General features: G+C 46.6%; 1 protein-coding gene across 1 annotated transcript in view; it reads left to right on the top strand.

The window, feature by feature from the left end:
• scara5 (scavenger receptor class A, member 5 (putative)) overlaps positions 1–24,368 on the top strand; it is a 160,591-nt gene that overhangs the window by 70,920 nt on the left and 65,303 nt on the right. Inside the window, exons 4-7 of the mRNA XM_038799611.1 lie at positions 5,028–5,702; positions 8,936–9,016; positions 9,708–9,812; positions 18,033–18,086. Coding sequence (XP_038655539.1) covers positions 5,028–5,702; positions 8,936–9,016; positions 9,708–9,812; positions 18,033–18,086 — 915 coding nt within the window. The remainder of the gene's footprint in view (positions 1–5,027; positions 5,703–8,935; positions 9,017–9,707; positions 9,813–18,032; positions 18,087–24,368) is intronic.

Below are 24,368 nucleotides of genomic sequence, written 5' to 3'. Positions count from 1 at the left end.
ATCTGAATGCTCGTAGTATTCGGAATAAGGTAAATGAGTTGATGGCGCAAATCATTGTGAATGACTATCATTTAGTGGCCATTACTGAAACATGGTTAAAGGATGGTCAAGACTGGGAGTTAAATATCCGAGGGTATCAAACTTTTCGGAAGGACAGAGTGGATGGTAAGGGACGTGGTGTAGCTATGTTATTTAAGGATGACATCCGGGCAATAGTAAGGGATGACATCGGTGCTATGGAGGATAAGGTTGAATACATTTGGGTGGAAATCAGGAATAGTAAGGCAAAAAAGTCACTGATAGGAGTAGTCTATAGGCCACCAAATAGTAACATTCTTGTGGGGCAGGCAATAAACAAAGAAATAACTGATGCATGTAGAAATGGTACAGCAGTTATCATGGGGGATATTAACCTACATATCGATTGGTTTAACCAGCTCGGTCAAGGCAGCCTTGAGGAGGAGTTTATAAAATGTATCCGCAATAGTTTCCTAGAACAGTATGTAATGGAACCTACGAGAGAACAAGCGGTCCTAGATCTGGTCCTGTGTAATGAGACAGGATTGATTAATGATCTCATAGTTAGGGATCCTCTCGGAAGGAGCGATCACAATATGGTGGAATTTAAAATACAGATGGAGGGTGAGAAGGTAAAATCAATCACTAATGTGTTGTGCTTAAACAAAGGAGATTACAATGGGATGAGAGAAAAGCTTGCTAAGGTAGACTGGGAGCAAAGACTTTATGGTGAAACAGTTGAGGAACAGTGGAGAACCTTCCAGACAATTTTTCACAGTGCTCAGCAAAGGTTTATACCAACAAAAAGGAAGGACGGTAGAAATAGGTCAAATTGACCGTGGTTATCTAAGGAAATTAGGGAGAGTATCAAATTGAAATAAAAAGCATACAAAGTGGCAAAGATTAGTGGGAGACTAGAGGACTGGGAAATCTTTAGGAGGCAACAGAATGCTACTAAAAAAGCTATAAAGAAGAGTAAGATAGATTATGAGAGTAAACTTGCTCAGAATATAAAAACAGACAGTAACAGTTCTTACAAATATATAAAACAAAAAAAAGTGGCTAAGGAAAATATTGGTCCTTTAGAGGATGAGAAGGGAGATTTAATAATGGGAGATGAGAAATTGGCTGAGGAATTGAACAGTTTGTTTGGGTCAGTTTTCACAGTGGAAGACACAAATAACATGCCAGTGACTGAAAGAAATGAGGCTATGACAAGTGAGGACCTTGAGATGATTGTTGCCACTAAGGATATAGTGATGGGCAAGCTAATGGGGCTACAGGTAGACAAGTCTCCTGACCCTGATGGAATGCATCCTAGATGGCTAGGGAAATTGCAAATGCACTAGTGACAATTTACCAAAATTCACTAGACTCTGGGGTGGTCCTGGCGGATTGGAAATTAGCAAACGTGACACCACTGTTTAAAAAAGGAGGTAGGAAGAAAGCGGTAATTATAGGCCAGTGAGCTTAACTTCAGCAGTAGGGAAGATGCTGGAATCTATCATCAAGGAAGAAATAACGAGGCATCTGGATGGAGATTGTCCCACTGGGCAGACGCAGCATGAGTTCATAAAGGCCAGGTCGTGCCTAACTAATTTAGTGGAATTTTTTGAGGACATTACCAGTGCGGTAGATATCAGGGAGCCAATGGATGTGGTATATCTGGATTTCCAGAAAGCCTTTGACAAGGTGCCACACAGAAGGTTGCTGCATAAGATAAAGATGCATGGCATTAAGGGTAAAGTAGTAGCATGGATAGAGGATTGGTTAATTAATAGAAAGCAAAGAGTGGGGATTAATGGGTGTTTCTCTGGTTGGCAATTAGTAGCAAGTGGTGTCCCTCAGGGATCAGTGTTGGGCCCACAATTGTTCACAATTTACTCAGAAGATTTGGAGTTGGGTATCAAGGGCAGTGTGTCCGAGTTTGCAGATGACACTAAGATGAGTGGTAAAGCAAAAAGTGCAGAGGATACTGGAAGTCTGCATAGGGATTTGGATAGGTTAAGTGAATGGGCTAGGGTCTGGCAGATGGAATACAATGTTGACAAATGTGAGGTTATCCATTTTGGTTGGAATAACAGCAAAAGGGATTATTATTTAAATGATAAAATATTAAAACATGCTGCTGTGCTGAGAGACCTGGGTGTGCTAGTGCATGAGTCGCAAAAAGTTGGTTTACAGGTGCAACAGGTGATTAAGAAGGTGAATGGAATTTTGTCCTTCATTGCTGGAGGGATGGAGTTTAAGACTAGGGAGGTTTGCAATTGTATAAGGTGTTAGTGAGACCACACCTGGAGTATTGTGTTCAGTTTTAGTCTCCTTACCTGAGAAGGGACGTTCTGGCACTGGATGGTATGCAGAGGAGATTCACTAGGTTAATCCCAGAGCTGAAGGGGTTGGATTATGAGGAGAGGTTGAGTAGACTGGGACTGTACTCATTGGAATTTAGAAGGATGAGGGGGATCTTATAGAAACATATAAAATGATGAAGGGAATAGATAGGATAGATGCAGGCAGGTTGTTTCCACTGGCGTGTGAAAGCAGAACTAGGGGGCATAGCCTCAAAATAAGGGGAAGTAGATTTAGGACTGAGTTTAGGAGGAGATTCTTCACCCAAAGGGGTGTGAATCTATAGAATTTCTTGCCCAGTGAAGCAGTTGAGGCTCCTTCATGAAATGTTTTTAAGGTAAAGATAGATAGTTTTTTGAAGAATAAAGGGATTAAGGGTTATGGTGTTCAGGCCGGAAAGTGGAGCTGAGTCCACAAAAGATCAGCCATGATCTCATTGAATGGTGGAGCAGGCTCGAGGGGCCAGATGGCCTACTCCTGCTCCTAGTTCTTATGTTCTTATGTCAGCCGGGGGGGGGCTTCTTTCAACGGCCCCCCGACTGGCACCTCGGTGACTGCACCGGCGTGATTGGCGCCGATTCTCCAATCGCCGGAGAATCGGCGGCCTGGCGTTGGAGCGGCTTGGTGGGATTCGCGCGCCCCACCCCTGGCGATTCTCCGACCCAGCGCTGGATTGGAGAATCCCAGCCATAGTTACATACATGATAACACATAGGACATACATGCAACCCATTATCACTCCTTCCCACTGTGATAGGTCAGGGAATCTGGATGAGTAGTGCTAATGTTGTGGCTAAGTTATAAAGCAAAGCCTAGTTCAGTTACAATTGAGTTTCTGACCTATTATTGGGCCCCGCCACTACATATGGCTCTGTTCTCTTAAGATTCTGCCCGATCGGCTGAATGGCCTTTCTCAGTGCAGAAAATAACTATGATTTGTAGGAACATCATTTGAAAAACAAGTGTTTTAAATTAGGAATGGGGCTTTTCTTGAGATACAGTGCAGAAAAATACTGAAACACAAGCGGTCCAATAATGATTTTATGTTCAGTTAGATAATTTCAGTCTGTACTGAGGGGTAAAATTGTCTTTTGCCACGAATAGTAAAATCAATGGGCACAGTTTAAAGCATATCATTGAAGCACTAAGGGCAGGATTCTGTTTGGGAACGTATGGGTGCGATTCAACCAAAAACGTCTATGTACAGTTTCGGGCACATTTAGCACAGTGCTTCTCAGAGCTGCCTCACTATTCAATGGCATGTTGGCATTTTTTTGGCCTCATTTCCTGAGCTGATAGGCTCAGATCGCAAGTGCAGGAAGATTACTCACAGATTGGGACGCCATTTTTAAAGGCAGCCCCGATCTTTCGACCCCCATCAGCGACCCAACCACAGCCTCTTGACCCCCTCACTTTACCCAACTTATCTCTTCCAGGGTCCTTTAGACCCCCCCCCAAACCCCACCTCCGGCATACCTGGGCTCGATCCCTGGCACGGGAAACCTGGCACTAGGGCACAATGGCATTGCCATCCTGGCACCTTGCAGTGCGCCCCAAGCACTGTGGCAGGGCCATGGTGGCACTGTCAGGGAGCTCAGGTGGCAGGGTCAAGGTGCCAGGCTGGCAGTACCAAGGTTCCCAGGTGCCAGTGAGAGTGCCAGGATGCCACCTTTCCCAATGCCTGACACCCAGGGGTCTCCAATGGCGTGGGAGACACCCCAGGTGCCATTACAACTGATCCAAGTTTGTGTGGAGCAGTACTAAACGGCATCCTGGAGAGGTCTCCGAGGCACGACACGTGAATCCCGGGCCCAGAGTGAATTTGGCCTAATTGCTCATTTAAATATGCATACCTGGATCTTGCCCAGCGAGAACGAAGTCCAAATCGGGAGGTCTCGCAAGAATCCATTGAATCTCGTGAGATGTTTGGAATGTTATGAATCTCGCGAGGTTCAATGGCCTCATCCTGATACCAAATTGGGTGCGATGGATGGGGTTGTTGAATTGTGCAATATGCTCTCCAACCGGAGCTGAATTGCACATGATTTGTGCTCACCTGGGAATGAAAAGCAGGAAGTGATTCCCAGTCCATTGCCATGCACATTTTTGCACGGCGAAGATTGAGAGGGATTCCCTAGGAAACATTCTGGCCAGGCCGGCATCATGGCTGCGTGCATGTATTACAGTATAAATTCTCACTTTAAAAGGGAAGGCATCAAAAAGGCAGTAAATTGCTTGGCAGAAGAAAACATTCTTCCTTTAACTTGGTCACTGCAGGTGGTTTGCAGAAAGGTATACCTGTCTCCAATGAGAAGCAACTAAAGGTATATGTGGGTGCACATGTACTTTGTCCAAATAATCAATCTATTGAACAATCATATTAAATTTCCCATCCAAGCATAATAGGTCCACCAATTGTTTTGTTTTCAAAGATCAGCACAATAAATAGTGAATCTTTTGGAGACAGTAACACGTCCTAACTATTTTATGTAAAATATACATATTTTAATTCTGACTTGAGGAAGAAATGAATTGATATGCAAGGTATTGCAAATTGCTGACTTTTGTTGGGAGTTTAAAGAAAACTTTGTCCAAGAAATGTAAGATTAAATGGCAGCAGGATGTTTTTACATGACACTTGTTTTAATATTTTTCAGTTCCCAGATATCAACGGCCATCTGCTGATTGGAAAATATTGTCAGACAATGTCACAAACTTAGGCGAAGGCTTCAAAGACATGCGTCAAACAATGGAGCAGAAGGCACCCAAGGACGATGTCACGGATAATATTTTGAAACTGCATGAACTTTTCCGGAATCACTCAGTCGTATTTTTTCAACTGAGTCAGTCTGTTCAGAAACTGGAAAACAAGTTACAGAGCTTTGAGGCACGCATGGATGACATTAATGCATCTGTGAATGATTTAGAAGATGATTTACAACAGTTTAGTTCAACAAACAGACAAGAGATATACAATTTATCTACAAGCTTAAACAGTGCACAGGGTACACTCCAACACCAGCAAGCAAACTTGAAACAAATAACATCAAATGTAGGAAATCTGAGTCGGCAGATAAAGGAGGCACATTGGACACTAAATGTAGTCAACAGCACCATCACGGAGGACATTAGCATCCACCACACAAGTCTCCTGCGTCTTCAAATACAATTAACAAATGTGTCAGAAGATGCAAAGATCATGAAAGCCGTTCAGCAAAACATGGAGAAACAACTGAAGGAAGAGGTAGCCATACTCAACAATGTCACAGAGGACCTGAAACTGAAAGACTGGGAACATTCAATTACTCTGAAAAATCTTACCTTAGTACAGGGTATGAAAAGTTTTTCATTTAAGCAACTTTGATGGTTTTTTACCCTTTTATGCATCTATTTTAATAATACCCCGAATGGAAGGTAAGTTATCAATAGGATGAAAGATCACAGAATAATCTGAAGGATAATTTCAATTTATCTTCCTTATGTTTTCCCTGAAGCACTTTTTTCAAAGTTTGCTTTCTCCTAATTTATTTTCTGTAAGGAAGATAACTTTTTGACTGAATATTAGTACCTTTAAGAGCACATATTGCATGACTTTGAGGAAGAGCTTTATGGATATAATGCTACGTACAGCTTGACAATGACCAAATACCAGAGACAGGCTTAGGCCTGTCTTGTAAGGAGATCAAATTGTCCAAAGCAAATATTGGCGAGTAAATTGGTTTGTGCTGGCAGATTGGTGTGAACTGGTGCAAGGAACAATATCTGCAGCATAATGGGTAGGTTGAAAGTACACCTTATGAGACTCCGGAGCCTTGGACACAAAGTAGTGTCCATAGAACCATAGAATTCCTACAGTGCAGGAGGAGGCCATTTGGCCCATCGGGTCTTTACCAACCCTCCAAAAAAGCATCCTACCTAGGCCCACTCCGACACCCTATTCCTGTAATCCCATAACCCCACCTAACCTACACGTCTTTGGACTGTGGGAGGAAAATGGAGCACCTGAAGGAAACCTATTCAGGCATGGAGAGAATGTGCAAATTCCACACACTCACCCAAGGCCCAGTATCCCCGGGCAACTTGTCGGAATTGGGATTGCATTTTCAGCTGCTGGGTCATTAGTTTCAGCAACCAGGGAGGTGATTGGAAAGGAGAGGGGATGATCAACAATCAGGGGGCAAAAGGAGGGTGGGAGATGAACAGAAGAGGTGAAACAATTGGAACATAAAAACAGTTGGTTGGGGACAGCGATCAGGAGGAAGGGGGCCAATTGAGGTGGTAAGCAATTGGCAGAGTGCTAAGCAAGTGGAAGGGGGAAGGCAGTCAGGAGTGGTCACGTGAATTTTGCCAACAGTGTTCAGTGTTATAATGGAGTTTGGAGAAGCACTCAGGTTAATATTTTCAAAAAGCCTATGATTTTGACAATTTCCTCCCTTTATAAATTGCTAGTCAATGTAGAACTCGGGCTGGATTTTAGTTTACCCACCCTTTGAGGGTCACCTGTATCACCTGAGGCACCCCAGCCAAGGTTATACCCCATTTAACCCTGCCCCCTAGCCTGTCAACTTGCCCCTCACCTCCTCACTGAATTCTACCAGGCAGGCCCTGCCAATGCCTTATTTTTATTTATTTTATATCCTAGTCTGTCTCTATAACATCCTATTTCTTCATCAAGGACTGCCGTGTAGTCCCAGCAGTGGCCTTTGCTCAAGCCTGGTGTTGCTGGAACTAAAGAGCTGCCGCCAATCAGATTAGCAGCTCTTTATCATTTCATTAAGGCTTTTTTTCATTTCACTAAGGAAGGACATGCTCTTCAAAGCATGTGACTCACCCTGAGGCAATTAATGCTGCTTCCAACATAAAATGACTGAGGCTGATTTTTTGGTAGGCAGGCTCCCTCCTGACTGTTTAGTCAGTGAGAGGGGGAGAGTATGGGAACCAGTAAAATGCAATCCCATATTTCTTTAATTCTGTTCAGTGGGGTTCGGAAACAAGCATTAGATCATTTATTTTTAAATGGCCTAATGCTTTTTTCAGGGAAATGGCAACTCTTATTCTTCCTTAGCCAATGTGCAGAACATTGCACTTCTAATGTGCCATACTGGCCATTTTAGAGCTCATTGTATAGCTATGAAATGGGTGTAGATTCAACCAATGTCAGGGCCTTTGAATGATTTAATCAAAGATCACTACTAAGCATTTTAAATGGGCCGAACATTTTAAAGTTGCATCATATTTTGATTTACTTTATAGTACATGCATTTATCGTTATGTTTCTGTTCAATGCATTGCTACATTTTATGTTAAGGTGTTTTTAACTCTTCTTCCATCTTGGGACTCCTCAATCACTTACCATAGCTGATCAGGGAAGTGGGCAAGCAGTCTACTGTGTGACTTCCTTCAACACAATTTTAAAATCAGCTGCTCAGTGAGCAAGAATAATACTTTATATGTAATCCTTAAACTGAACTCTTTGGCCATTATATACCCTCCTCGACATTGTACTGTTCAGAACAACATAAGAATAAAAACAAGTTTTGAAGCCTTGAATAAGTAGAAAGAATGTTGTTCTTTGGTTTGTGGTTATGTGTTTGTATATCACACGACCTTAACCAAACCATGCTTGTTTCCACATATTGTAGTTACTCCTTCATACATTGTTCCTCTGTGTCTTGTGAGTCACAAACACAGCCAAGTACAAGTGCTCTACTTGTAGTAGAGTTATATTTTCTGACATTGAGGTCTGAAAGCTCACCATTCTTTGGAAACCACAAACATGGCAATAAAACAAACTTTGAAACGATTAAGGAGAATGCCAAAGTTAAATAGTAAAACGATCTCTGCAACTGGAAGCAGTTCATTTGAAATCCAAAGTGTATCTCTGCAGGATTCTACCATGGATGCCATAAATAATATCTGTAATAAAGCATGAATGAGTAGATTAGCTGGTGGCTTATGTGTTGGTTATGGGAAGGAAAGTATTCAATTACATTGCTGAAAGCTTCAACACCAGATGATGCAGAGAAGATTTGTATGTATAGAGCATTATATAATGGTTCGATGGTGAGACAAATGAAATGACTGAAGACAATAATAGACGCCTATAGGCCCTTGTGCAACACCACAGTTTCCTCAATACTACCATCAATATTTACTGTTTAAAAACCCAATAAAAACATTACTGTTTGGATAAGACCCTAAAAATGATGAAAACAAAGTTGCAGAAAAAATATGCTGCATTTTCTATCTAAATCTGGTTACTGGTGAAAACATGACTATGATTACCCAACATATGCTGGCTGCATGCTCTGCATCGCTGGTGCTGCAGAGACCTGCAAAATGAATTTGATCAGTATTTTCATTTGCCAAGACATAAATTTACAGCAATTTACAATACACATGTAGAATCTGAGAACTCAATAAGCAATAAAAGGTTAAAAACAGCAATCTTTGAAACAACTGATCAGGTCGAAACCTCTTGCATTTTCTAATGATTTAAAATAAATAAAAAGAATAGGTCGACTAACTACAATTCATTTGGTTTACTAACTATTCAACTTTTTAGGGCCTCCTGGGCCAAAAGGTGATAAAGGTGATGAAGGTTTGGATGGATTTCCTGGACCCATTGGCGCTACTGGAAAAAGAGGTGAGTTGAATAAAGAGCGCAGAAAATAAAATTAGGATATTGAAGAGCGAATCTTTTTTCGATGAATTGGCGCAAACCTTCAGCTGAATAAGATCACTGAAGTCCCAAAACGAAATCCACAACTGATCATAACATAGATTCAAGGAGGAGGATTGTCTGTCACAATTAATAGATGTACTTCCAAAGGAAATGCTGGGAACAAAAGTCTCCACAAATAAGATGAATTGAACAGTCCATATTTAATGAGGGTTGTTCCACAAACATGATTTTAAATTATTGTGTCTAATTTCCATGTATATTTCCATATTTGTTGTAGTCTGTTGAATATATATTTTCACAGAATAAATGGAGATGAAATATTGCAATGGAGGCTTATGAAGGGATTTATGCACCAGGCCAGATTGGGCCTAGAGCAAATATGGGCAGATCCAGATTAGGCTAAGCAAAGCACACTTCAGATATGCACCATCTAACTTGAACACGCACAACTGGGGGTTGGAGGGATAAGCAAGAGGCTGGGGAGGGAGGGGAAAATAAATTTGTACTTACTTATTGTGTGCAATGTTTGTTACAGCATTTTATTACAGCATTCAAAATAGAACTTCTATGTTCCTCTTTGTACTTTTCTCCACTTTTAATAGTATTGCTAAAAACCCAGATATTTATAAGGCTTTGTAATTTTCCTTTTTAGGTATATCAGGTCTGACAGGAGAACCTGGAATAATAGGCCTCAAAGGAGATCCCGGAGAGCGTGGACTACCTGGAATTTCTGTCAAGGGACAAAAAGGATCATGGGGTATGTTATCAAATTTCCATACCCATAGTACAATTAGTATTTAACATGTTACTGCTGTGATTCAATTCACTATGATGTTGTAGTTCTCTTCAAGTACTCACTAAATTATGAATTTCCAAGTTCAGCTGGCTTTTGAAAAGGATGCAAACTGAAATCAGGCATTATACTTGGGAAAAGCAAGAGTGAGAAAATATTCAAGTTTCATTCCAATAAGAGTTTGTGTATAATTATTCCATCATTCTGATAGACATACCCCTCCCATCACCTTACCATTTTTGGTAATCCACTTTAAGGAAACAGAAGTTCCTTTCTCCATCTACTTTGAAAAAAAGATCAAGCATTGCTAGTAATACAAGATCATAAGACCATATGACACAGGAGCAGAATTAGGCCATTCGGCCCATCAAGTCTGCCATTCAATCATGGCTGATACGTTTCTCATCCCTATTCTCCTGCCTTCTCCCCATAACCCCTGATCCCCTTTTTAAAAAATAAATTTAGAGTACCCAAAGATTTTTTTCCAATTATGGGGCAATTTAGCATGGCCAATCCACCTACCTTGCACATCTTTGTGTTGTGGGGGCGAAACCCATGCAAACACGGGGAGAATGTGAAAACTCCACACGGACAGTGACCCAGAGCCGGGATCGAACCTAGGACCTCGGCGCCCTGAGGCAGCAGTACTGACCACTGCACCACCGTGCCGCCCCCTTATTGATCAAAAATCTATCTATCTCTGTTTTAAAGACACTCAGTGAATTGCCCTCCACATCCTTCTGCGGCAATGGGTTCCACAGATTCATCACCCTCTGGCTGAAAAATTCCACTTCACCTCTGCTTTAAAGGATCGTCCTTCAGTCTGAGATCGTGCTTCTAGTTTCTCCTACTGGTGCAAACATCTTCTCCAGTTTCATTTTATCTAGGCCTCTCAGTATTCTGTAAGTTACAATGGGATCATCCTCATCCTTCCAAACTCCATCAAGTACAGTCCCAGAGTCCTCAGCCGCTCCTCGTATGACAAGCTCTTCATTCCAGGGATCATTCTTGAGAACCTCCTCTGGGCCCTCTCCAAGGCTAGCGCATCCTTCCTTAGGTACATAATAGACTCTAAAATCTTATCAACAACTGAAGTTAGGATAACCAGCCTATGATTTCCTGTCTTCTGCCTCCCTGCCTTCTTAAACAGTGGTGTTACAGTAGCCATTTTCAATCATCTGTGACCCTTCCTGCCTCCAGTGATTCCTGAAAGATCGCCCCCATTGCCTCCACAATCTCCTCAACTATCTATTTCAGAATCCTTCAGAACCTGGAAATATATTTCTAATCCCATTCCACTCCTCGGCAAATATTCAGGTGCCACTTCTTAAAAGAGCAAACTAACCCAATTGCCTTCTCTGGAACTTCATTCCACATTTCCAGGGTCCTTTTGGGGAAGAAACCATTTTTATAGACCTATGAATCTTCCAAGACTTGTGGATTTTGAGTACGACATTTAGTGCTGTGCTTACTGTTCGTTGAATGGTTGGCTTTGTCAATGATATACAGTGAATCTTCATATCACACTGATTCAGTCAACACTATTTCATTATAACATTGATGTTACGATAGGGAACATGCATACTTTCAATGTCCTGATGTGCGCTGTTAAAGTCATTTACTTTATGTTTGTGTTGATTGTTCCAACTTTCGAGTAACATTTATTACATTAACAACAATAAAATAAAAATATAGGAAGGGTATGTTGTAAAAAATGCAATATAATTAGAAACATTACAAACATTGACAAATGAGCATGCTCATATTCAAACTAGGTTCCCCGAGCTGCAGACCCTTAAAGAGAAAATCCTCAACTCTATCCCACCAGTGTAACAGGCAGTTTTGCATTCGGAGAACGGCAGGGTCACAAGGGAGCTTCTCTTAAAACGATGCAATAGACTCAGAACTTGTGTGCACACAATTCTGTCCTCTGGGAACACTGTGGAATAAATAGATCAGCCTGAGATTAGCCTCTTCCTTCCCATGCTTTCTTTGTTCTGGGACCAGTGCCCAGATCTCCTAAGAACAACACAATAAACATTTTGTTATTAATTTAATTCATCAGCTGTGAAGCTCTTCAGAAAGTTATCAGATCAGAAACAGATCAATCCACCACTGGAAATATCAATCTCTGATTCCCCTCTGGCACTAACTAGCTCTTTTACAGATCATAGAATCATTGAGACCCTACAGTGCAGAAGCAGGCCATTCGGCCCATCGAGTCTGGGAAAGAGTACCCTACCTAGGCCCTCCCCGTAACCCCATAACCCCACCTAGCCTTTTTGACACTAAGGGGCAATTTATCATAGCCAATCCACCTGGCCTGCACATCTTTGGACTGTGGGAGGAAACCGGAGCACCCGGAGGAACCCCACACAGACACGGAGAGAACGTGCAAATGCAGATCCATGGGGTTTCTCTGAAAAGAAACTAACTTCAGTTTATACATTGAGCCTTAGGCAAAACCTCATTTAATTAACATTGTTTCGCTTAGAGTCACTCTTTTCAAGAATGCAACTATGATATTAAAAGAGGAATTGCTGTATACCATTTGTTATTTTGATGATCTGCATTCCGTTTGTCCAGTGTCCTTTTTTCTCTCACAACTCTTGCCTGAGACATTTTGTTATCCTGCCAAAGCTCAAAACCATTTCTGTGGCAGACCCTTTTAGGTTGTGGTGACCACAACTGCACACCATACCACAGGATTGGCCTTATGTATTAGTTTAAATTTATCTAGATCAAAGTGTTTCTGCAGTATTTACATGGTGTATGCTTTGCCAAATTCGTGCCAAGTGTGGTAGCGAGCAGGAACCACAGGGTGTTTCCTGAAGGCCGACCTGGTGAGGCTTCACTGGTATCTGACGTTTATTAGGCCACTTAATGAAGCCTCACAGGCATTACATGGCAAATGGCTGTCTCGCCAGCTGATTCGCCGGTACCGTGCCTGGCTCCCCGCTAACGAGTGCGGAGCAGCACTTAAAACCGATCCTGCAGGGCAAACCCCAGATGACACACTGCCATACCACCACGCAGACCAACTCCGTAATTCGAGGATGCCGAGCTGGCCAGACTGATAGACGCGGTGGAGTCTTGGAGGGATACCCTGTTCCCCCCAAGGTGTCGGAGGGTCAGCCACAGATCAGCCAGTGCAGCAGCCGTCAGCTCGGGGAGTGTGACCAGGAGGACTGCCACCCAGTAACGCAAGAAGATTAAGAACCTCGACCGGGCAGCACAGTCGGAAGTCTGCTGGATCCCAGGACCCAGCTGAGTCCCAGTCAGATGCTGAGCCTCTGAACCAGGCTATCCTGGAGCTCATGCAGTCGATAGGGTGCGGCCATGAGATTCAGAAGTTGATGTCAATGACCCACCAGCGGGTCCATGGCCAATTGCAGGTGTCCCAGAGGCTAAGGGCATTGACGACAGTGCCAGCAATACATGGCACCGATGCCAACACTGCTAGGGTGGTGACTGCAGAGGCAAGCTTGGAGCACGGCGTCTGTAGCATGGTGGTGTCCTAGGCATAGCTCAGTCAGCTACAGCCTTGGCTGGGGCCTTGACAGCATGTGTGAGTCTCTAGGAGATGTGTCCTGAATAGAGGTGGATTTTTCCGAGGCACTGCTGAGCGTGTCCCGGTCACTGAGGAACGTGTCCCAGATGCAGGTGGACATTGGCGAGGTGCTGCTGAGCATGGCACACTCACAGAGAGACACTGCCGAAGGCATCGACATCATGGCAGAGCTAGATCACGCAAGGGCATATGGAGCAATGTCCCTCTGTCCCGAGGGACCCCAAGGCCCAATAGGCACCGATCGGGAGGAGGGAGCTCTGGCGGCTGATCTGGAGCCTCCTTACATGGAGACGATCCCGCTCCCTGGATCCACCCGGCTCGCACCACCTCGCGAGATTCAACGCAATCTCACGAGACGGTGTTGGGAGAATCCCACCCGCAATGGGTGGGATCACCGTTTGGAAAATCTGCATACTAGAGCAAGGCAGCTAGCCTTACTCTAATATGCAGATTTCCAAGGTACCTGAGGATTTGGGATTCAATCTCTGCGAGTGTTGGGAAACATGCAGCTGAATGCGTTTGCTAGTTTTCTTCCCTTTTGGGAAGATTGCATCCAATATATGTACTTAATTGTATTCATCTGAATTCAGTCTAGCAGTCGTACACTGCCAGTGATTTGAGGGAATTAAATAGGTGCAACAGGAAATGTTCAACAGTAATGAAACAATTTATCTGAATAATTTAACATATTGGTGAAAATGCAGCAATGTTATTGTTTCAATACCCAGAGAGCAACAATTTTAAACATAGAAATTTCAACTTACAGTTGATAGCTGAAAGGGTGTCACCACAAGAGTTCATGATTAAAGACTTTTGCTGCAACATACAGACTGAAACATTGGCTGAACTCTGAATTGCTTCCTGATTTGGCGGGGCAAATCAGGAAGTAATTCAGTATCCCTCGCCATTAAAATGTATGCATGGCGTTGAATGTGAGGGGTTCCCCAGGGAGGCCCTCTATGGGGCTGCCATTTTGAGCAGCTGACCTGACAGTGAGGTGCTGCAGTCGGCCACCCCCCGCTCCCCCTCTCCCTGGCATCACAAAACAGCCCCTCCCCACCCCGCAGATGGGATGAGTCTCCGACCCCGCATCACAAAGCAACCCCCCACAGAGACACCCGCATCAGAATTCAGCCTCCCTTCCCCGGATTGTCTGGTTTTTCCCCTCTCCCCTGGGTGACCAATCTGCCCCCCACTGCGACCCCCCCCTAAATAGAGGGTCTCTAGAGGGTCTTCATTTAGTCAGGGGTCTCTGTAGTAAGTCCCTTTCATTAAGGTCTCTGCGGGTGGTCCCACTATTCAGGGGGTCTCTGTGAGGATCCCTTTAGTTAGGGAGTCTCTGGGGCAGTCTCCCTCTCTAGGAGGTCTCTGGGGGTGTGTCTCTATATGGGGGGGGTCTCTGTGGAGGGTCTCCCTATCAAGCAGTCTCTGGGGGGGGACTACCTAGAGAGTCTCGGGGGAGGGGGTCTCCCTATCTAGGGAGTCTCTGTGGGTATGTCCCTACCTAAGCGGTCTCTGGGGGGGCGGTTTCCCTATCTCGGTAGCCTGAGGCTGTCTCCTGATTTAGGGGAGTGTGGTGGGGAGAGTCTGGTAGGGGAGGGATGGGCAGGCCATGCACTGTGTGGGGGGGGGGGGGGGGAGTGGCCTTTGGGGTTATCACCTTGGTCCACGGCGAGGCCCACCACATTAGGGTAAATATGGTAAATATCAGTAGTGATCCACGTCCACGTGATTCCCAACCCGGAGGACCAAAGAATCGTGAGTTACCAAAGACTCTGGTGTCAGGCCCACTATGTGGATGTGAATGGGTCATTAGGATCCATTTGAACCCATTAACATCCTCCTGCTGGCGCGTGGGCACAAAACCCGATCCCGCCACCAGAGGGGGCTGGAGAATAGCGGTCAGTTCTGCACCCAGCACAAACCTCGATTTTGGCCGGATGCCCAATTCTCCAGCTGATCAAGATCCGCATTGCCGGAATCACAGAGCAGAGAATCCAGCCCACTATCTGAACTTTACTTTTGTAGCCAACCTATACTTTAACCTTCAAAACAAAACGTTTGCCTTTTACTTTTAACACAATCGATAAATCCACTTCACATGTATGCTTTAGTTTATTATGTCAGTTTACTGGTTATTAATTTTCCTGACCCAGTCCAAAGTGAGTCTTTTAATCTGCATTTCACAGTGAGGATTTTCATGGTGATTATCCCTTTAAAGCGATTTAGGCAACTCTTCGAGACTCTTACGAAATTCTCACAAATTTGGCCTTTTCAGTCTGCATACAACTCCCATGCACGTTCTTGCACAGTGAACCACAGAGATCCTCGGCCTCCAGCTGCTCCCTCTCTCCCAGATACACACAGACTAACTTGTCTCTGAGTTTCAGGAATACCTAAGAAACCATTCCCTCTTCATTGCCCACGTCCATGGTAACATGAACATCATGGACCTTATATTCAGGTAGAAATGTTGATCAAAGATACTTTTGACCACATTCTATTCTATTCTATCTTGGAATTAAATAGACAATTTAAAGCATAACCTGATATTCTCAACATCTTCCTTGAACTTTTGAAATACTAATCTTACCACTGTAAACACAGATGTTTCTGTTATTGTCTCTGAGTGTCAACCCCTTACACATTCTTCCCAGCAAAACAATCTGTCCCTTCCTTTAATCTTTAACAGCCCACTCACCCAGGGCTGTTGCTAGGCAGGCTTCAGAGCAGGTCACATGACTACATTCATTTTATCCGAAATTAAAGACACGGTCCAAAAACATAACAACATTATACACTTCATGGGCGAAATTCTCTGACCCCCAGCAGGGTCGGAGAATCGCCTGGGGCCGCTGAAAATCCCGCCCCCGTCGTGGCAGAGATTCTCCGCCACCCGGGAAGTGGCGGTGGCGGGAATCTCGCCACTCCGATCGGAGAGGCCCCTGCGGTGATTCTCCGGCCCGGATGGGCCGAAGTCCCGCTGCTGGGAGGCCTCTCCCGCCGCCGAGGTTTGAACCACCTCTGGAACGGCGGGATCAGCGGCGCGAGCGGGCCTCGGGGTCCTGGGGGGGGCAGGGGGTGATCGAACCCCGGGAGGTGCCCCCACGGTGGCCTGGCCCGCGATCAGGGCCCCCCGCTCAGACTCCGGGCCAGTGCCCTGGGTGCACTATTTCTCCTCCGCGGCCTCCACGGCCTCCGCCATGGCGGAAACGGAAGAGAACCCCACATCGCGCATGCGCCAGCAGTGACGTCAGCGGCCAGCTGCCGCTGATGTCACTGCCAGCGCATGCGCCAACCGGCGAAAGCCTTTCAGCCAGCCCCGCTGCAGGGGGCGCCGGTTTTTTCCACCAGTCTTCTGGTGCCAACCGCACAAGTGGTGAGAATTCCCCACCTTTGGGGAGGCCCGATCCCTGAGTGGTTGGCGCCACTCCCGTACGCCAGGACCCTCCGTCACGCCGGGTAGGGGATAATCCTGCCCCATAATTGTAACATTATGGGCGCGATTCTCCTCCCCCCACGCCGGGTGGGAGAATCGCGGGAGTGCCGGGCGATTCACGCCACACCGCCCTGGCACCCGCACGCGATTCTCCCACCCCTCACAAAACGGCGTGTCGCGTTTTGCAACAGGCCACACGGAGAATCGCTGCTCCGGTCGAACGGCGATTCTCCAGCCCGGATGGGCTGAGCGGACTGCCGAATCCGACCGGTTCATGCTGCCGCCAACCACACCTGGTCGCTGTCGGCGTGACAAATGCGCGACCGCTGCGTGTGGGGCCAGTGGGGGGCAGAGGGAGGATCGAGCACCAGGGGGGTTCTCAGGAGGGGTCTGGCCCACGATCGGTGCCCACCGATCATGGGGCTGGCGTCTCTGAAAGACGCATTCTTTTCCCTCCGCCGCCCCGCAAGATCAATCCTCCATGTCTTGCGGGGCGCGGAGGGGAAGATGGCAACCGCGCATGCGCGGGTTGGCGCCGGCCAACCTGCGCATGCGCGGGTGACATCATTTAGGCGCCGCCGGCCGCGCCATTCAAGCGGCGCCACTTTGACGCGGGCGCCAAGGCACGGCGCACGAGATTGACACACTGCCGCTCCTAGCCCCCTGGGGGTGGGAGAATATGGGGCGAGGAGCGGCCTCCAACGCCGGAGTGAAACACTCCAGTTTTCACTCCAGCGTCGGCACTTTGTCTCCCTTTGGGAGAATCGCGCCCTATATCTCTCATTCAATGCTCAGAATACTCATTTGAAAAATATTAATAACCTTGGTTATTCTACTGATGCAACTAAGTGTTACTTTTTACATGTAATAGTTTATCCATTTTTATAATTGACTTATTTTAAAACGACAACTCCTGGCAATATTCCACAAATGTTGTGAACATATTGGAGTCTAACTTTATAAATCAATAATAATTTACAACTAATTTATAACCTTTATGCCGAACCAATAAGCAACAAGGTACAAAGCCATGATGAACAAACACCCTTTTATCATCATGGCAATTTCCAAATCTTCCTTTCTTCATTTACATGTTCAACATAAGAAGCAAAAGTTCAAATTCATTTAAAGATGAAAATTGTAACATATGTGTTTTTTGTGATTTCTTTCAAAGGTCGCAGAGGTGAGAGAGGAAGAAAAGGAGAAAAAGGGGAGAAGGGTGATAACGGTGAGTGTCTGAACAGATCTTTCTATAAAAAAAAGGACAGCAATAGTTAATGCCCATATGTGCTGTGATAGCTCCTTGTTTGTCCTTCGAGGTGAAGATGACCATGTAGGTCATCTGGGATGCTTGGTTCTGGTAGGTTCTGATGGGTATGTAGATGACTGCTAAGACTCATCTGCACCTGGAAGGTCCTGCTGCTGATCAATTCAAAATGATGTATGATTTATTGTGTAATTAGAGAATGTTGAAGCACAGAATCAGTCCATTTAGACTATCAACTCTGCACTCTTAATTTTCTCACATGAGTCTCATTTGTTTACCAATGGCAGATGGGCTGGCAGTGACGTCAAATATTTTTTGTATGCGCAAAAAAACATTAATTCTGCTCCCAACCCTGAAAAAAATCACGAACAAAACTTGCACTTATCTTTTCCTGTCTGTCATGAAGCAGTATTTTCGGTTACTTCATTAGTTCAACGAGAACAATTAATATGTTTTTTTCTAAATTGGCAAGTTAGATTTTTTAAAAATCTTAAATCTCTGCAGCCCTTGTGGTGATGGTACTGCCATGGTGGCATTCCACAGGGAATTCCTGAATGTTGACCAAGCAGTGATGAAGGAACAGTGATATTTGATCAAATCTAGAGAAGTGCATGGTTTGGAGGAGAATTTGGAGGTGATAGAGTTTCCATGACATATTTCTCCTGCCCCTTTGCCAGGAGACATCATGGGGGAGGAAAGTGCTCTATTTTTGAGCACTTGAGTAGCAATTATATAATGATGTAATTATGAAATAATTGCATTTACCAATTAAGGCTTCACCTTGATCAGCTGCCTGAAACTTGCTAAATGAATTAGTGCTAGAAATGTCAGTCAGCTGGGTATAGTGTTCTAACTGTGAGATGTGGGAGGTCCTTCACGCTTCCAGCATTTTGGGTGATTTCATCTGCAGGAAGAGTACCCAATAGCAGCTCCTCACAGACAGTGTGGTTTGGTTGGAGCAGGCTTTGGATGCACTTAAGAGCATGCAGATGGCGGAAAGCGTCATAGATAGGAGTTATAGAGAAGTGGTCACAGGCAGACAGATGGGTGACCACTTGAATGGGCAGGCAGTCAGTGAAGGAATCTCCTGTGACTATCCCCCTCTCTAACATGTATACCATTTTGGATACTATGGGGGGGGAGGGGGCAGTGGCCTATCAGGGAAAACAACAGCAGCAGCCAGATTGGTGGCACCACAGCTGGCTCTATTGTTCAGCAGAGAGGGTCAAAGCGCAAAAGACCAATAGTCATAGTGACTCCATAGTCAGGGACACAAATAGGCACTTCTGTGGTTGTGAAAAAGATTCCAGGATAGTGTGTTGCCTCCCTGGTGCCAGGGTATGGGATGTCACTGAACAGCTGCAGGAAATCCTGAAGGGGGAGGGTGATAAGGCAGAGGTCATGGTACATTTTGGTACCAGTGACATAGGTAGAAAGTGGGGTGAGGTCTTGCATCAAGAATTCAGGGAGTTATGCAATATACTAAAGAGCAGGACCTCTCAGGTTGTAATCTATGGATTACTCCCAGTACCACATGCCCATGAGTACAGGAATAGGAGAATAGCACAGATGAATGTGTGGCTGGTGTAGGAGGGAGGGATTTAGATTCCTGGACCATTGGGACCATTTTTTGAGAAGGTGGGACCTGTACAAGAGTGACGGTCTACATCTAAACCAGAGCTGGACTAACATCCTTGCTGGCGGGTTTGCTAGTGCTGTTGGGAAGAGTTCAAACTAGTTTGGCAGGGGAGGGGATGCAGATGATAGCAGAGTAGGGACACAGCACAACCTAGAAAAGCAATCAGGTCAGACGGAATACAGCGGTAGTAAGTTTCAAAGGAGTAAAACAAAGCTGGATGGCCTCTACTTTAATACCACTAGTATTGAAGGTAAAACGGATGAGGTAAGGGTGAGGTAAGGACGTGTAATTATGATGTAGTAGCTATCACGGAGACCTGGTTGAGTGAGGGGCAGGATGGCAGCTCAACATTCCAGAATATAGAATCTTCAAGCAAGACAGAGGAGGGGGTAGAAGAGGAGGAGACATTGCATTATTAGCTAAGGAGACAGTTACTGCAATAAGGAAAGATGCCTCTCTCCAGCAGGTAGCTTAGTGGGTAGCACTGTTGCTTCACAACTCCAGGGTCCCAGGTTTGATTCCTGACTTGGGTCACTGAATGTGTGGAGTCTGCACGTTCTCCCTGTGTCTGCGTGGGTTTCCTCCGGGTGCTCCGCTTTCCTCCCACAGGTCCCTAAAGACGTGCTGTCAGGTGAATTGGACATTCTGAATTCTCCCTCTGTGTACCCAAACAGGCACCGGAATGTGGCGACTAGGAGCTTTTCACAGTAACTTCATTGCAGTGTTAATGTATGCCTACTTGTGACAATAAAGATTATTATTATTACCTTGGAGAGGTCATCAAATGAAGCTTTGTCGGGAGAGCTGAGGAATAAAAAAGGGACAGCTGTATTGTTAAGTGTTTAATATAGACCCTCAGATAGTCAACAGGAAATCGAGGAGCAAATATATGAGCAATTTGCGGAGGGGTGTAAAAATAATTAGGGTACCTTTATTAGGTGATTTCAACTTTCCCAAAATTCATTGGGATAGCTATCATGTTAAGAGCTTAGATGAAGTGGAGTTCTTAAAATGTATACAGGACTTTGTAGTTCAATATGTAGATTATCTAGCAGGGAACGGTGCAGCGCTGGACCTAATTCTGGGGCAAGAAGCCGGACAGGTGGTTGATGTGTTGGTGGGGGAGCATTTTAGTGATGGCGAGCACAACGTGGTTCAATTTAAATTTGTTATGGACAAAGAAATAGACAAGTTGCAAAAAAGATTTTTGGATTGGGGGATGTGGTAAACCATTGTTTTCCATTGTGTTGTGTTGTACATGCCTGGGCTTGTCCCGGCTGGCTCCACCTGTGGCTCCTCCCCTCGGGCTCATGTATAAAGGTGGCACACCAGGACACAGTCTCCCCTCGGGATTTGGCACCAGCAGGCTCTCCAGCGACCATCACCACCACCACCCCTGACCCTACACCGTCTTTCCCCACCCCTGCCCACCTACCTCACAAACTAGCACCCACAGGCCCACCGGCGACCATTAGCACCACCTCCGCACATACACCACCCCCCATTCACCGACTCAACAACGGGGTGAAGAAGAGGACAACATGCTCCCGCACGCGCAGGTCTTGACACCGGTGCCCCCACCACAGCCGGGACTGAGGCAATCATGGCGGAAGGTCAAGGCTCCCGACAGACTTGACGTTTAAGACCACTTCACCCCCACCGGACTCTTTTTAAAACAGGGGGTGAATGTGGTAAACCACTGTGTTGCATTGTGTTGTGTTGTACATGCCTGGGCTTGTCCCGGCTGGCTCCGCCTGTGGCTCCTTCCCTCGGGCTCATGTATAAAGGTGGTTAGTCTCCGTCTCCGCCCCAGTTCGGGACCAGAGGCCAGGAGGCTAGCTGTTTAGTGTATTAAAGCCTCAGTTACATTCATCACTCTCCGTGTGCTTATTGAAGGCATATCAGGGGAGAGTACATTTTAACAAAATAAAGCAGGATCTGAACAAGCTAGATTGGAAAGTTACTTGTGGGGAAACCAACAGAAGAGCAGTGGGGGATGTTTAAAGATGAAATGGGGAGGAATACAGGCCCAATATGTTCCCTCTAGGATAATAGGAAGATGCATTAACCATGGATCACCGGAGATATTCAGCATACGATAAAAAGCTGATGAGAGGCTTCTAACAAGTATAAGGGGAGCAAGTCTGCAGATGTATTGGTGGAGAACAGAAAGTGCCATTCATCGTGCCTGGGTGCAGGTGACAGAGGCAGTCAGCGCCATTGGCAACATAGTCCAGACCAGCCGGCAATGCCAGAAGGAACTGAATGACCCCCTCAGGGCAGAAAGGGTGAGTAGGCAGCACTGTGCCCCTGGCACCAACCTCCGTCCCACACACCCATATCCCCAAACCCCCCAACCCAGAGGGCGACCGAACCCCTGCCCTGCCCCACATGCCGGTACCCATAACACTGTCACCCTTTCCCTTTTCCCCCCACCGCCAGAAGGCAGAGCACAACCGCCGGGAGCACGAGAAGACAGGATGGGGACCGACGGACCTGTGGCCCCTCGCCATGGCAGAGCAGAAGGTCCTGGACCTGGACGGCAGATCGGACGAAAGGGAGGACATCAAGGTGGTTGTGATGAATGGGGCAGCAGGGTAGCATGGTGGTTAGCATAAATGCTTCACAGCTCCAGGGTCCCAGGTTCGATTCCCGGCTGGGTCACTGTCTGTGTGGAGTCTGCACGTCCTCCCCCTGTGTGCGTGGGTTTCCTCCGGGTGCTCCGGTTTCCTCCCACAGTCCAAAGATGTGCGGGTTAGGTGGATTGGCCATGCTAAATTGCCCATAGTGTCCTAATAAAAGTAAGGTTAAGGGGGGGCGGTTGTTGGGTTACGGGTATAGGGTGGATACGTGGGTTTGAGTAGGGTGATCATGGCTCGGCACAACATTGAGGGCCGAAGGGCCTGTTCTGTGCTGTACTGTTCTATGTTCTATGTTCTAATGTTATCAGTAGCTGATATAATGGTACCTTACCTTTAATGCATTGGCCCTTTAAGACCGGGCTTGGAACCCTGGGGGACTCCGCCTCTGGCTCCGCCCCCAGGAAACGGTATATAAGATAAGGTTCACTCAGGCAACATGTGATGAGCACACTTCTCGGCTGCTGTACAGTCTCAGATGATTAAAGCCTTTGAATCATCTATCTTCTCCCCTGTGTTGTGATTGAGGGTATCTCAGTGGTGTTCGGCCGCAGGCGAGGAAGTGAGACCCCGCTTACTGTGGTTCCCCATGACATGTGTGTCAACACGCCCCTCAACATCGCCCTCAACACCACCCTCACCCCCACATCACCCTCACCCTGTCAGGCACCTCGAGGGAGGAGAACGTGATGGGGTTTGTGCTGGTGTCTCCAGCAGGGGAGGTGCAGGAACACTGAAGCACCTCAGACTCCCCCCCCCCCTCCCCCCACCCCCGCCCCCTCCAGTCCCTGGCGCATCCGATGGGCAGTGAGCAGAACAGTGTGCACCACGCCACCTGGGACAGCCAAGAGACTGCTTGGCCCATCCAGGGCCGGTCGCTTCAGAGGACCGCAGCCAAAGAGGACCCATGTCACAGGGCTGGATTCACAGCAAGCCTTCGCCACCCCTGATGCACTGCCTGGGGATCCACCGAGACGTAGCGTTAGGGCCCGTAATGCCAGAAAGGTAGACGCTAGTTAATTTGGCAGGGGTGCAGCACATGAGATAGTGTTATGGCTAGGGCACAACCCTTTATGGTGATGTTCACATGTCATTTTCAATATAAACACCTGTGCACAAAAGTTCCAACCTGCCTCGTGCTCTGTCAGAAGGGTGTGAGGGAGCCCCAACACCTCCCCCCCCAACCTCCCCCCCCCCCCCCACTCCACCCACCCCCCAGCCCATTCCCACCTTCGCCACCCCAAGGGGTGTTGGGACTGTGTGATGGAATGGCCAGCTTGCATGCAGAAACAAACCAGGCGGATGGAGTAATTCTCCGCAGCCCTGCACCAATGGGCGGCCAGGGCAGCGATCGGGCGTGTTATATGTAGTGGCGCGGGGCTGATCATTGGGACCTTGGTCCGCCGTCTGAGTGCACCATCACTTATGGTGTGGCCACTTGAGGCCGCCGCCGTGTGCATGCGCGGACTCACAACTGGAAATGCAGGGGCCCGTATCCGAAGCTGAAGCTGTGAGAAGCACTCCAGGGCCTTCCCAGCCCCCTGAGTAGGTGAATAGCTGTTAATATTTTTAGGGATTCTCCAGAGTAAAGCTCCAGGGGTTTATGCTGGGGTGGGGTCATAGCCACAGTTTTGGGGAATCCAGCCCCAGAGCTCATCGTAGAGCTGGTCGTCATCATCCTTTATCCCATGGACCAGACCTGCTGTTAATGCCAACCCAGGGCACCCATCTCATAGTGAGGCAGCTGGAAATCATGGAGGTGGTTATGGGCTGGGGGGGTTGCTGCGGGGAAGAGGGTTGTGCAGGACGGGGGGTCATTGGAGGGGGTGGTTGGTGGCAGGGGAAGGGACGTCCGTGCCGCTGGCCAGGCCCCCTAATCGGTGAACCTGGAGGTGATTGGAGCATTCTGTGCACGACAGCTGTTGTGCAGCCTCCTGTGCCTGCCTGGGCCCGATGTCCTGCACA

The sequence above is a fragment of the Scyliorhinus canicula genome, chromosome 6, assembly GCF_902713615.1.
Source record: "Scyliorhinus canicula chromosome 6, sScyCan1.1, whole genome shotgun sequence".
In the NCBI taxonomy this organism is placed as follows: Eukaryota; Metazoa; Chordata; class Chondrichthyes; order Carcharhiniformes; family Scyliorhinidae; genus Scyliorhinus; species Scyliorhinus canicula.
Note: the sequence above shows the minus strand (reverse complement) of the source record. Positions and strands in the feature narration are given on the sequence as shown.